Raw genomic sequence first — 15,645 nt, forward strand, 5'->3', positions numbered from 1 at the left:
ACAGCAATTTAAATCGTTCATTGTAAACAATGAAACTAGCTGAGTGGTACCGTTTAAAAGTCGTTGAGTGTAAAAAAATTCAAATTGTTGAGCGCAAGTGTCTACTTTCAATCGTGGAGATGCAGCCATTCAAATCGTTGAGTGGCAGCCTATGAACCTACCCGTGGACACGCGGACGCAAGGAGGATCCATCATACCCCACACCCTCCCCCTCACACTCACCTACTACTGCCAACATGAACAAACTACTACTAATACTAATACTAATAGTAATACTGATACTGATACTGTTACTGCTGACATGGACATCGACTCAAAAAGGAACTCGAAAACACTGTTGGGTTCCCCTTTTATGAGCAGCATTTTTATATACCAATTCCCAAAACCGCTGGGAACACGTCTTTATATGGCAGTTGTAAGCTAGAAACACATTCATTTTTTTTTTTTTTTTGTCGACCGGAAGACGTCATTGGAATACGTCTACATACGTCGATGTGTGTTGGGACTACGTAAAGAATTGGTTCAAAGCACGTCAAACATAAGTTAGAAGTAAGTTTCGCGTAAAAAAGACATTACCGCGACGTGTTTCGACTTATGAGTAGCTTATAAGTAGCCTTTGTGGACGTGTGTAAGCGTCCACATATCGTGTGTAAAACTTATCCTCATCGCATGCGAACGTGTGTCATACGCCGAGTACGTCGTAAAATTTTGAGCATGTTCAAAATTTCTTGACGTACTCTACTTACTACGACTTATGATAGCGTATTTAGCGTTCTACTCGCGCATACCAAACTTACCCATTCCGTATTTGACGTGCCCCAACGTTTTAGACACACTTTTCTTAGGTCGGCATACGCTGGCAAGATCGCCAAGGTGTGACCGCGATGTTGACACTTCCATTTCTACGGCAGTTATGATTTGAATCGTTGTGCGTCAGCCTTTTAATAGGCTACGTCATGACATCATCGGCGATGCGTGCAACACGTTATGCCTGAGTTAGACTATCGTTGGGCATCGGTTGTGTAGGCCGACAACAGGTTCAGCATTCGTTGGTATAAGTTATCTATAACACAACGAAACGTTCTGTGTCCGTTACCAATGCGTTATACATAAGACCAAGTCGCTATGAATACATCCGAATCTTTAAAAAAAAACATCAAAAGTTCAACGTAAGCCAGCGTTTTAGATACATTTTAATACGTTGCCATCGCTGGCTAAAACGTCAAGGTGTGACCGGGCCTTAAGTTCTGTGGTCGTCCGGAAGACGTCAAATACGTCGACATCCGTCAATATGCATTTGAGATACGTTACACATAGGTTCAAAGCACGTTACTCATAGGTTAGAAATACATTTCGGGTACGCTAGACATTACCTCGATGTATTTCGACTTATGAGTAACTTACAAGTAACGTGTGTCGACGTGTGTCAACGATCACGTAACGTGCCAACAACTTATGGCCAGCGTATGCGAAACGTGTGCGTCATATGCCGAGCACGTCGGAAAATTTTGAGCATGCTTAAAATTTGTCGACGAGCTCGGCGTACTACGACGTATGCCAGCGTGCTTCAGCGTGCTCTTAACGTATACAAAACTTACCCATAACGTATTCGACGTGTGCCAGCGTTTTAGAACAATTTTTCATACGTCGGCATACGCTGGCTAACACGTCAAGGTGTGACAGGGCCTTTAGGGAATCCCAACGCGAACGTTGGGGTGAAAGCATATAGTAATATAATTGCATGCTAGTCATACAGTTTTTGACAGATCGGGCTGAAAATTTTTGACAAAGAGATTGATTATAATTATAGTGCGCATAAAAGCGCAGAAGCCGATTTTTGATTTTCGAATATTTTTTTTTCGGATTTTTTCAAAAATTTCAAAGTCCCGTTGCTAGGCAATGGTGGCGTCCATAGCAATGGTGCTCAAAAGCATACAACTAGATCCTGGTATGAACCTACCAGTCAAGTTTCATCAAAATCGGTTGACTCCTCTGGCCTCCAGAGCTGTCCATTATATACAAACAAACAGACAGACAGAAAACCTGAGACTAAGGCTCGTCTAGCGACCACCCAAAAAATACCATATGCGACAAGACAAACCAAGAGGAGACTGGTGGATGTTCTGATATTTCCAGTTGCAATGTATGGATGTGAGTCGCGGACAGAAGGTGAAAAAGAAAGAAAGGAAGAAGATTGACATTTTAAAAAATGTGATGTTGGAGATTAATGTGAAAAATTCCATGGACTGTAAGAAGAACAAGAACGGCACTCGGTGGAGCGTATACCTCCACCAGGATGAACAGTTTACGTTTTACCACCGACAGGCCGGACCTGCATCCTTAATCTTTCTTGATCACTTTCTTAATTGTCCCCTGCGATTTGTCTCTGCGATTTGTCCCCACCACATTTCCACAGGGCGCTCAAGGTCCGCCAACAACCCCCTTCTGGTAAAACTACCAAAATCACGAATCACTGCTCATCTTCACTCTTTCATTCCTCTTTTTCCCGCCTTTGGAACAAACTTCCTCACTCTATTCTTTCCCATTCTTCCCTCCAGGCTTTCAAAACAGCTGTTCACCACCACCTCTTATCTTCCCCCATCCAAATTCTCGATCTTTTCAACCCCCGATAATCCACCCAAGCCCACTTCCTTCAATTCCCCTGCTTTCCTTCCTGAAAGTCCCTGTAATGTCCATCTTCTCTTCGCCATGTTCCCCGTCCCATCCCCATCCCTCTCCCTTCCACAGTTCACCTAATGTGTCTGTTCCCCACTGTTTTGTCCCTTCCCACTCCCGCCCCTCTTGTCTCATGCCCCCTTGCTGGGAGTTGTGTGTTAGCTCTCATCCGAGCCTCGACAAGGTATACAAAAAAAAAAAAATTGGATCTGCATCCGGCTGGAAGTTAACCAAAATATAATCTGTTTTGTCTAGTCAACTACCCAACTCATCCTCCAAGTTTTGGCATGATCGGTTCACAACTTTTTGAGATATCATTCTATATAACATTTTTGCCCCTATCGCTCAATGGTGAAGAATCACTCTTAAAATTCTAGCAGATGGATCTGGATCTTCACCGAAATCGAAAAAAATTCGTTCTTGTCGCACGCACGCACGCACGCACGCACGCACGCACGCACGCACGCACGCACGCACGCACGCACGCACGCACGCACGCACGCACGCACACACACACACACACACACACACAAAACCGGTGCACCACATTTCATCTGAAATCACCCACAACTTTGAGATATCATGCTCGCAGACAGACAAACAGACAGACAGGGGTGAAAACATAACCTCCATCCACCTCCCGTGACAGAGGTAACAAGCAAATTAGGGCTTGAAGAAATTAGACCACCATGTACATTAGAAACACCGATGCTAAAACAGAAACTGTCATACTTTGGACGCATCATGCGTGCAGAAAACGAAAGTCTGGAGAAGTCAATCATATAAACAGAAGACGAGGAAGAGGCAAATCTTTGTACGTGCCTGATGGATGCGGTAAAGGCTGCAACCAAAATACTGTATCTTTGCCGGAGCTTCGGAAAGCAGTTGAGTGTCAGGATGTTTTGGAGAAACCTGATCGTGAATGTCACCCAAAGTCGGCCACTTATCGACGGAACTGGATAACTTGTTATAATATTTTTTACTTCCGCTTGGTGTGCAGACCTAGTGACTGTTCGCCAATACACCACCGATGTGTACGTACGTCCAATTCTCTCCAAATTCCCTTCAGGTGGGTGTTAAACAATGCTCGTAACTCTCAGGAATGGGGTTATAAATGCATTGAATGAACGTCACAATTGGGCCGAAAGGTTGTCGGGGGATAATATCGCACGTCACACTTGAAGTCGGGGCTGGAATAAATCACACACGAGGCACCAAGATACAAAAGGTTATAAACAATCCTTGTGCAGTTCAAATATAATTTGATGCCTATAAAAATCGGACACGCAGTGGGAGACATAATTCTTGCATAAAGACTCATTTAAGCAGCTTTATTAGCTGAAGATCATTGTGGCCAAGCTGGCTGCCTACCTAGAGGCTGAGGAAGTCGAGGCTGCTCGGATCTGTTGGTCTGTGGGGGACGCGATAAACGTAGAATGCTTCAAGGACGTTGGGTTTCTTCCAAATTCCTTTCAGTTTCATGTTAAACAACAATAGCAACTGTTTAGAAAGGTACCTTGGACGGAATTGACTGAAATGTTTGTGGTGACAATAATTTTTACTTCCTGTCGGTGTGCTCCATGAAACACCACGGAAAGCTATTTATACTTCTTGATACGGTGTTCGCTCATGGTGGACCCCCCCCCCCCCATTGTGGAGGGAGGCAAATTAAGTTGCAACAACCTCTGTCGTGTGACCACGAGTCCCCCTGACTTGTTTGGTTGAGATTAGATAAGTAATGGCCAAATGCGTCGTGGTCAGACAGACAGACAGACAGACAGACACCAAATTGCATATTTTACTGTGATTTTCCATGGGCTGATCTTCTTCTTTTGCATGCAGCAAAAGGCTGCGGGGTAGCGTCATTGGCTGAGGGGTTGGCCGTGGTGCTGATACAATGCCCGCTGTAGATTGTGACTATGCAATTAATCATGAATTACGTCGTATCAAAATTATACAACATGAGAGATATATGGAGAATATTGACTGTTTTCCTTGAATTGGCATTGTAATCGTATTATCTCTTTAATTAACTGTTTTTTTTTTCATTGATAAAAGGGTTCATTCGCTTCTGCATACCTGTCGCTTCGCTGGCGGATTTAATAATAAAAATACACAGCATGTTGTACTTTATAAACATGTTGCATGTCTATCTGAGTGTCATTGAGGATGTAAAATGAAGGAAGTAAAAACACAAAAAAGGATCTTTTATAACATGTAATTATCCCCATGCATTAAAAAAAAAAAACTTTGGGGGTGGGGGGATATTGTAAGCAGCTACGTGTGTCTGTCTGTCCGTCCATCCGTTCATCACGATATCTACTAAACGGTTGTGTAGAAATTCATCAAACTTGGTAGTTATGATCAGCACATGGCATGAAGGTGTGAGAGCAGTATCATTTTTGGTGTCGCCCCCTGGGGCAGGGTCAAAGGTGAAATACCAAAAAATGCAATTAGGGCCACATTTTGAAAATACTCTTTAATGGAACTTTGTGTATGCAATCAGCATTGAGGGATACATGAAATGTCTAACGATTGTTTGGAGTCGACCCCCCCCCCTTTATACCCAAGGGGGTGGGGACTTGGGGTCACAGGGGATGAAAACGGGGAAAATTTTTAACCCAAAATTTGATATTGGGTCAAATTTCCTGGTGTATTCAGGGGGCTAAACTATTCCTGGTGTAACTTTTTGCCACCTTTAAACTTTGCTTTCGGTGGGAAGTGTGGGGATTTGTGATGGCAGCCCATCGACTTTGCTCCAATTTTAGTTTATAGATTTCTTCCTGAGTATGATATAACTCATCATGTGCTGTATTGCAGAAGATTTGAGAGATGAGATGAAATAAATTTCAAATACTCAGCCTACAAAGCTGTAAGTGTAGCTTTAATGAAGTGCTGCTCTCCCCTATGGGCTGGCGCTGCAGCTTCGCTTCTGTCTTTCCTGGAATATGTGGAATCCAAAGCTCTCAACGTTATTGCCACTTCCTGTGATGAGGCCGAAGCACAACACCTGCTGCTGTCACATTGAAAACAGGTTACTGGCAGATTTTTTTTACCCTGCGCACGTGAAGTGAGAAGAGGGGTTAAGCAATTGGTTCGCTTTTTCTGTCTGTCTGTCTACAAACGTTAGTTTATGATTGAGGAATAACTTCATTTCAATTGGATGTTATGTTTTGAACACAAATTGGAACATGGAATGGAAAACGAACGTGCAGTTTAGCAGAACTTTGGCTCTGAATTTGTCCCGATCGCACATGCGCAAGAGGAGTGAGATATTGTTTTTACTCCGTCTGCCTGGCTGGCAGTCAAACAAAATTTAAAATCATTACAAACAGTTTTCAAGGATGTCATAAAGGACGCAAACAACAGACACGAATAACTAATGTGACTTGTTAAATCAGGTGGTGTAAAAGACACTGCATCAACAGTGGTAAACTTCCAAATTTTTATTTCTTAAACCTTTAAAATCTCAATTTTTTTTAAATTTAATTACACTAGTACGTGCCCGTACGTGCGTGGCCGTACGTGCAAAACAAGAAAAAAAAAACTCAAACAACTACACAGGCCGTTCCTTCGCTCTCGTAAACGACGACTGGATTGAGGCATTGTGTTTATCTATAAATGTGCATAAGAAATGGAGAAATTATTAGAATACAGTCAGTCATCACTATCTGGAAGTCCGTACGTTGTAACCCGTAATGGGGAATGCGGCTGAGGATCTCTTCCCCATCGGCCACGCCTACGCAGCAGCGTGTCCTGTCATTGGTTGGTAAATAAATGGCCATAACTTGGGAAGCACTTGTCCGATTAATATCAAACCTTGAAAAGGCACATACTGAGGTCCCCAGCAATACACCTGGCAAGTTTCAATTAGATTGGACAAGTGCTTGTCGAGAAACAGCGGTTACACACACACACACACACACACACACACACACACACACACACACACACACACACACACACACACACACACACACACACAGCTGGAATTATAGATACTTGAACAATGTCGAACACAAATAACCTTCTTGGCACTTTCAAAACTTTTCCGTTTGGCGGTACTTGGACAAAATATTGCAGCATTTTATGTCGTCACTACCAATCAAATGTGCCACTCACAGACCCCGCCCATATCCTTGTTTTGTTTTTATTTTTTGTATACAATGTCGAGGCTCATATAAGAGCTAACGCACAGAATGTATAACAAGGAGAGCAGGAGACGAGGGACGTGAGGGGGAAGCACAAAACAGTGGAAACAGAGACATGAGGAGATCTGTGGAAGGGAGAGGGATGGAGCGGGGTACACGGGGTAAACAAGACGGACACTACAGGGACTTTCTCAACACTGTACAAGGTTAGGTGTTCTCTGAACTCTAGTTTTTACTAGCATCTCCAGTCAAGCTTTCCTCTTGCATTCCACAGCTTTCAGGATACACCTGTTCTTCTCATAACCGAAATAAACTAAATGGCTAAACCCCCAAAATGCAGCCTTTCCACACACCTTAACTCTTTGTTTCCTCTTTTTTCACGTTTGCGGAACCACCTTTTTGAGGCGGTTCAACCACACCCATCCCTCCCAAGTTTTAAAGCAGGCGGGGCACCACCATGTGATGTCACCCCCCACCTACCCCACCCAACACTCTTACTTTCAGGTTCCTGTGTTCCCTCTCCTCCTTTCTCTCCTCCTTCCTGTTACTTCATTCTCCTGTTTTTGAGGCCAACCGTTACCTCGTCTGCTCCCTGTGTTACCTCGGTGTGTGCTTGATTACTCCACATACACTAGCTTAGAGAAAAATGACATTACGGAAATGGCTCCTGGATACCCGGGTTGGCAAATTGGGTCTTGGCAGATACCTGTAGCCTGGGGATGTTTGCTTACTATCCGTGCCATGTAAATATGAAAGCCAGACCTTGGCAGCATACTATATAATCACATCACGTGATTCAAATCAAAATGTTGGCACGCATGAAATAGCACAAACTCCACTCTCACGGGCAGGTATCCGATCTGCTTTTCAGTTGGTCTTGTCAGCCAGCACCTGCCAGTGTGTATGATATCTCTGGGAAACAACAAAACAGTGCTTCCAAAACAAAATGTTCATTACCATCACCATGAAGGACAATTGTCCCATCGCTGTAGATACTCATGGAATGGAGAATTTTTTTCTCCTTTATCTTTGATTGTTGTGTTCTACGGTATCACTTTAGGGCGTTATACTTCTGAATCGTATGAAAACTTAAATCCGAAACATGAACAGCACACCTGGGGAAGGTGACACGGTTATTTTGAAAAATGTTTTGTCGCAACCAGGTTTTGTTGATGAGACAAACGACGACGTGCGTCACTGAACCTATTTGTGCATTATGATGTGAAAATTATTTAAATATCATAATCATCGTCATCATCATGTACCATCGGGGCTGCCAGGGTGACCTGGAGGTATGCACACTTGTCTCGAAGCTGTGTCGCCTGGGTTCGAATCCCGACCCAGGTAGAAACTGCCTTCCTGATGTTTCACAGGTAGGGTGATTCATCAACATACGTGTGCCGTCCCTCGGATTGACGTTAAGCTGGTTGTCTCGTCTGCCGGCGTTAGTCGGTGAGGATTAAAGATCCCGTACTTTCCTCTGCGAAGAGCCAGGGAGAGCAAGGGGACAGCCACACTCTCAGCCAATGATGCTACCACGCAGCCTTGTGCCACGAACGACAGAAGAAGTAGAATCATGAACTACACTCGATGGTATGCAGAGCGTCGGTTGTGTCGGGATTCGAACCCAGGTTAGACAGCTCAGAGACAAGTGTGTATATACCTCTAGGCCATCCTGCCAGCCGTTTGACATAGAACATGAGTGAAACATGCATCATATCACAGCTATACAGTATTTAAGGCCTTTTGGGAGTCCGTTGTGCACTGTTTGGAGAGTTTGTTAAACTTTGATGAAGTCATTGTTTAACTTTTTCGCTCTTCACGGCACTTTGTGTTATTTCGAAAACGCTTTTGGGAGAAATTTAATGTAACAACAGGGCATGTTGAAATATCCTTTGATTGATTAATCATTCATTCATTTATTCGTTCAATCATTCGTTGAAGCGCTGCACACTGTTGGTATTTGCTTCTGGAGTTGAGCCCAGCCAGATCAGTCGTTCAGACGTTGTGACGTCTGTACATTCCTCTGATTCTGTGCTTGGACAATAATCCTCAGATTCCTATCTATCTATCTATCTATCTATTACACACACATGTGTATATATATATATATATATATATATATATATATATATATATATATATATATATATATATATATATATATATATATATATATATATTACCAGCGATACCCGTGCACATGCACGGGATAGCAGTACAACATAGCTGGTAGCAGACGACAGACCGTACACGGGGAATGACAAAAATACGCATTGTGTAAAATGCAAGTGGTACTATGGAACGCCAAGATTTCCCAAACATTGTCGGGATGTCCGCTAAGTGCCACAGCAATTTCATAGGGATCGTGTGATGGCGACCTGAGTTTTTAGTGTGCAAGCTTGGTATTATAATAGATATATATGTATGTATATGGATATGTTTGTTGTAGACTGCAGTGTGAGTTTGGAGCACCACGTCTACCTCTCTCCCCACGTCTCTCTCTCTCCCCACGTCTCTCTCTCTCCCTCTCCCTCTCCCTCTCCCTCTCCCTCTCCCTCTCCCTCTCCCCTTCTCTCTCCTTCTCTCTCCTTCTCTCTCCTTCTCTCTCCTTCTCTCCTTCTCTCCTTCTCTCCTTCTCTCCTTCTCTCTCCTTCTCTCTTCTTCTCTCTCTCTCCACGTCCTCTGACCCTGAATCTCGGGCCCAAATAATGCAGTTATCCCGGAATTCCGATCTATCAGTGTGATTTAAACCCGGGATATACATGTTCATGCACCATGGTGGAGTTTTCTGTTTCCCAGTACGTGGTGGCTGTTCGTGTTGTGTCTCCCTCCGTGCTGCAGTTTCTCGTGGTTCGCGACCCGCCCGCGGCTCTCTGCGTGTTTGGTCGTGCCCAAATGAGACGGTGTCGGTCGGGTGGGAAGAAGTGGGGCGGAGCGGGTTGGGATGGTTGTTTTGGGGGACAGGGAGGGGGTGGCAGAGGCGCGGTTTGAGTTCCGGAGCCATCGCGTGTCTCGGAGAGAGAGAGAGAGAGAGAGAGAGAGAGAGAGAGAGAGAGAGAGAAAGAGAGAGACAGACAGACAGACAGACAGACAGACAGACAGACAGACAGACAGACAGACAGACAGACAGACAGACAGACAGACAGACAGACAGACAGACGCAACAAAGCAAATCAAGATCGGAGGAACCTGGGACGGAGGCACGCACATACAACCAGGTACCTGTAACACGTTTACCGAGTTGATTTGGCCGCAGGTGTGCAGGTGTGCACTGAAGCACGGGGTGACGGTTCGCCGGCTGGGTGTGTGTATCGCGTGTCCACAATTTCACCTGTTCGGACGGTGCGTGATCTGGCCCTGAGCACCGCAAGCCGCAGGTACGAAAGCACGAATGAGAAGCACTTTCCTGCTCCGATTAACCTTCATCAATCCTCTCATCGTTCGAGTGAGCTGCGCTGTTCCCGACCTGTTCCCGACACGATTTAAACCGGGATTGACTTTCCCAATGGAATCCGTATGGAATAAAACTTTGATCCCAAAAACACGTCTCGCCAAGTGAATCGGGAAGGCTTTTCATCTTTTGAGGTTATATATATATATATATATATATATATATATATATATATATATATATATATATATATATATATATATATATATATATATATATCATAGTTTATTTTCCTATTTTCCTGTCCATGCTTATTGAGTTACATTCATTGTATTGCGTCTTTATTCAAAGCAAACATAATCAGGATCATCTCTTCCTTTTTGCTGAATGTGGAAATCATGGCACAGTACGAGTTGGAGACAGCGGTGACGTATCGCAGCAGTACAGCACTTTATACAGTAAAGTGCGAATAGCATGTACTTCACTGTCTAGACGACTGGATACATGGCGGTTTGTTGTGGAGCACAGCTCGTTCCTTAGGGGGGGGCGGTGGGGAGGAGGGAGGGGCTGTTCACTGATAAACATTGAACAAAACCCAAACACACTGTTTGAGTCATCCCTCCCCCCACCCCCGGCCCCCCGCCTCTCTCAATTTCCCCCCTTTTCCCTTCCCAATACATTCCTCTTCCGTCCATTCCCCTTCATGACCCTCCTCATTCTGCTTCTCAATTTGAACTTCCTCTCTTGCCTACGAAATATGTGGATTAGTCTTTTGTAAATATGATCGATCAGAACACCTGTTGAAACTTGGCTGATTTTAATATGCCGATCCATTTCCACGTCGCCTGAAATCCCGAAACTTCCTTAACAAAAATGCTCATTTTTACCTCCACCACTGAAGGTGAAGGAGGTTATGTTTTCACACCTTTCAGTCTGTCTGTCTGTTTGTCTGTTTGTCTGTTTGTGCGCAGGATATCTGAAAATGTTGTGCATGGATCTGGATGAAACTCGGTGGACATGTTGGGTGTGTGACAAGGACGAACTGATTCGATTTTGGTGAAAATCCAGATCCGGATCCAGATCTGGATACAAGAATTATTAAATTTTTTTTTAAAGTGATTCCACATCGTTGAGAGATGGGGCCAAAAAAAACCGAATGCATCACATGATATTTCAAAAATGTATTGTGCCCGATATGTTCTCGTAGATCAGGCGTTACGTGGCGGAGGTATGCGCTCTACCGAGCGCCGTTCTAGTTTTAACTCTGTGTTAATGGGTCGTAAACACATTGAGACACATTGAAGAGATCCGATGTCTGTATGGATATGTTGTATTTAAAGTGAAGCACAGTGAAGTTTCAAATGCTCAGATTTCTTGATCTGATCATTTTATCATTTTCTTCATCTTCTCTTGCTTGTTGTGTTCAAATGTGGCCTCACTGTCACCACGTTACCGAATTACCCTCTTGTCACCTCGCTCTTCTACGAGCCTCGATCTTGTCGACTTTTTGTATAATTATTTTTTTTCCAAACTTTATCTTGAAATCATAAATTGTTTGTAAACTAAGAGTAGATTGGAAGGGCACTCGGTAGAGTGCGTACCTCCACCAGGCTGAGTAAATTACGTTTTCTATCCCACTGATAGCCCGGATCTGGATTCGGACCTGAACTGAAATTTAATCGGCTTGTTCTTGTCACCTACCAACTTGTCGACCAGGTTTCATCCGAATTCGTGCGCAACTTTATCAGAAATCCTGCTAGATGTCGCTTTTGGCTCTCTCTCTCCCAATGGTGAAAAATCACTTAAAAAATTCTCGGATCCAGATCCGGATTCGAATGTTCACCAAAATCGAATCATTTCATCCATGTCCACATACTATACCCAAGCTCTCCACAAAATTTCGTCTGAATCCATGCACAACCTTTTGAGATAATCCTGTTCACAAACAAAACAGCCCAACGCACGGACAGGCAGGCAGACGGATAGGGATGAAAACACAACCTCCATCGACCTTCGGTGGCAAAGGTAATTGTGTAAAATATTTCCAAGCAGTTATTTATTTTTCTTTATCTCCAAGATTCCAGCAGTCGGAAATCATTTGCCACCCTCCTGACATTATTTGCTCTTCAAACCTCGACACCTAATAACAGAAAACGGTGAGGAGTGCATGTGTGTGCATGGCAAATGACCAATTTTGAAAGTTAATTTTAAGGAACCTGCCCTTGACGGGCACACGGCACGTACCACATGCAAGCCTGCATGTCACATCAACGGAAGAAGTCTTTTAAAACGATCCAGTCTAATGCACGGGTCAAGTTGAATATTTCGGCTTGGTCGGTGTTTTTGAATGTTTAAATATTCCAGGACCCTTGTCCAGGTGTATAATGACAACTGCAATTTTTGCTTCCAATTGCTTACCTCTATTTATACGATCTCATATCTTGTATGGTCGTATATGGTCGATCTCATCTCATCGTTAGTTCTTATGTCACAATTTATTTTCAAACTTGCAAGCTCATCATGAAAATTGTCCCAATGAGCCTGAAGTTAGCGATATTGGAGACCAATTGTCTACCATTTTAAGGGTACAGCTTGTTTAACCGAGTACAGTGTGCAATGTGTGAAAAATTTTTGGCTGCTCACTGTTGCCACGCGCGTCATCCGATGTGAGGTGGTGCATTCTTACAGCGCAAGTGTGCTGTTACTTACTTTCACTTTTTCACACCAATGGTCAAGGGACACAACTTTATTAACAATGCACAATAAATGTTGACTTGTGGCCACATTAAAATCTTTCTGGCTTTTCCCATGCTGTAATCACAAGCCTGACCACATCTGCTGCTACTTTTTCATAGGTCGGAGGTGGAATTATTTGCTAGACTTGGTATAGTGTGTCCCTCTGGTCGGCATTGTTCAGCCTGTAATTGACGTGCTAATAACGGCTTGAACAACATGCAACTAGACTCGTTTCTCCACAAAGACTGGTTCCATATGCTATACATTGCACATGGGGAAAGCACGTGTGTGTGTGTGTGTGTGTGTGTGTGTGTGTGTGTGTGTGTGTGTGTGTGTGTGTGTGTGTGTGTGTGTGTGTGTGTGTGTGTGTGTGTGTGTGTGTGTGTGTGTGTGTGTGCACGCGCGCACACACACACACACACACACACTGAATTCTTTCTCTTTACATGTGGCTGAGATTTTCGTTTTGTGAGAAGGCTCAGAGTGTGCTTTGTGCATTTTTATTTGAAAGACAATCGACTAACTATTTTCATATTACCTGGTGTTGGCTTAGTGGTTTGGTGGTGGCTTGGGATCCCAGGGTCCTGAGTTCAAGCCCCGTTTACCACTGAATTAGCACCAGGGGGTTGACTCGGCCTGTCATCCTTCCGAGGTCGGTGAAATAAGCACCAGTGTAGCAGCCAAAAGGCTGCACACAAAGAGAAGGGGTATTGACGGATTTATTAAATCTGGTGTTGGTGTGACACAGGCATGATGGGCCGAATGGCCTCCTCCTGTGCCTTAATTCCTTGTAAAATTTATATAATATTGATTGTACATCTTTTAGTAGACTATGTATAATGATTTAAAAAATACAATCAAGGAACAAAAATAAGCTTATTGTTTGAAAAGTTGAGCTATGTATTATTATTAATTAAAAATATATAACTTTTCCTTTTAATATTGGAACGTCACTCTCAGCAGTACATTGCTTGTTAATATTGACAGTAAATCTGAGGCTCGTGTAGAAGCTTGCACACGTACCCCATGTAGGACAAGGGCAATGAAAGCCAACATTGCACTTCCACATGAACTTGTAAGGAAATTGATCAACAAAGAACTAATCAACGCCGTTTACGGATTTGAACCTTGGGTTACCGCACCATGAACTGCAGTACGCGCTCAGGTGAGAACAACAACCTCATTCTCCCCTTACCACCCCCCCCCCAAATATTTCATTTTATTGTACAAATATTTGTACTAAATTAGTATGGTGCATCAATTTGCTGGGGAGGGAATTGTCAGTGAAAAGAATATCATTAGTTTTGTTAAAAACAAAGAAAAAAAAACCCATCTGTGAACTTCTCCTCTGTACGTCACAACTGTGTACAGTGATTGTACACGATTAACGAGTGAGTTATTTACAAAGTCAACTATATAGTGGTTGAGGTATTGAAAGACAATTCTTTACTGAAGGTGTTTGTCGCTTCTTGTCACTTTATTCGTCCTTGGTTGTCATCGTTGCTCTCAAAGAGTGGTTGTGTGGTTCACCATTTATGGACACTTTGAGTGGTGTTTCAAGAAATCTAGAAATTTGAGTAATCTTCGTGGTATCAATGTTTCTTGATTGACCAATGGACCACTGTAGTTATGGCAGTAAGAGTATATAAGTAACTATGCTGGAATACAAGCAAAGTGAATCTTATGACCCTCCCACTTTGAATGCCCTCCTCATGATTTTTTATGAAGTCGGGCAAGGATACCAACTGGTGAACATTATGGGTGTGTTGGGAGAGGAAGACGGACATGGAGAGGGAGAGGTTAGAGGAAGAAAGAAATGGTGGGGTGGAGAAAGGCAGGGTGGGAGAAGGATAGCTCTCTACCATCTTTGCACACCTTGATTGGGCAATATTTGCCCATTCTTCTGTGCATAACTTTTCAAGCTCATTCAAGTTGCGTGGGGAGCGTTGGTGGACAGCAATGTCCAAGTCGTGCCACAGATTTTCAATTGGATTTAGGTCGTGGCTCAGACTGGGCCACTCAAGGACATTTATCTCTTTGTTCCTCAGCCACTCCAGTGTCACTGTGGCTGTGTGCTTCGTGTCATTGTCATACTGAAAGGTGAACTTCCGTCCCAATTTCTGCTTTCTTGCAGAGAGCAGCAGGTTTTCCTCTCGGATTTTTCTGTATTTTGCTCCATCCATTTTCCCTTCTATCCTGACAAGTGCCCCAGTTCCTGCTGATGAGAAACATTCCCATAACATGATGCTGCCACCACCATACTTCACAGTAGCGATGGTGTGCTTTGGGTGATGTACTGTGTTGGGTTTGTGCCAAACATAACATTTGCATTTCGGCCAAAAAGTTCCATCTTGTTTTCGTCAGACCACAAAACTTTTTGCCACATGGCTTCAGAATCTCTGGAGTGGGTTTTTGCATACCTCAAATGGGAATCATCAAGGTGGGGTTTTTGAGTAATGGTTTCCTTCTTGCCAACCTACCGTACAGGCCAGACTTGTGGAGTGCTTGGGATAATGTTGATACATCCACACAGTGACCAGTCTTTGCTGTGAAGGCATGTAGCTCTTTTAAAGTTGGCACTGGACTCTTGGTGGCCTCTCTGATCAGTCTCCTCCTTGCTTGGTCATCCATTTTGGAGGGACGGTCTGATCTAGGCAGGGTCTTGGTTGTACCATATGGCTTCCCCTT

The 15,645-nt window shown here is 43.6% G+C and overlaps 2 protein-coding genes across 7 annotated transcripts in view; one reads left to right on the top strand and one right to left on the bottom strand.

The window, feature by feature from the left end:
• LOC147024176 (uncharacterized) overlaps positions 1 to 7,144 on the bottom strand; it is a 76,414-nt gene extending 69,270 nt beyond the window's left edge. The window contains exon 1 of one of the 2 annotated variants that reach the window (XM_085883838.1): positions 7,064 to 7,144. In XM_085883838.1, the coding sequence (XP_085739964.1) occupies positions 7,064 to 7,069 (6 nt within the window). In that variant the 5' untranslated portion in view covers positions 7,070 to 7,144. The remainder of the gene's footprint in view (positions 1 to 7,063) is intronic. The other variant, XM_085883840.1, reaches the window with a different exon arrangement.
• The window catches only part of LOC147024177 (uncharacterized), a 133,776-nt gene that overhangs the window by 53,099 nt on the left and 65,032 nt on the right, over positions 1 to 15,645 (top strand). For 2 of the 5 annotated variants that reach the window (XM_085883834.1, XM_085883831.1), the window contains exon 1: positions 9,862 to 10,048. The exons of 2 other annotated variants lie outside the window; for them this stretch is intronic. The gene's annotated coding sequence lies outside the window, so the exon portion shown is untranslated. Of the gene's footprint in view, positions 1 to 9,857; positions 10,049 to 15,645 lie in introns of those variants that run through there. One more of the 5 variants, XM_085883835.1, reaches the window with a different exon arrangement.

Source organism: Eptatretus burgeri, chromosome 6 (genome assembly GCF_056783735.1).
Source record: "Eptatretus burgeri isolate ZD-2024b chromosome 6, Ebu_testis_v1, whole genome shotgun sequence".
NCBI lineage: Eukaryota > Metazoa > Chordata > Myxini > Myxiniformes > Myxinidae > Eptatretus > Eptatretus burgeri.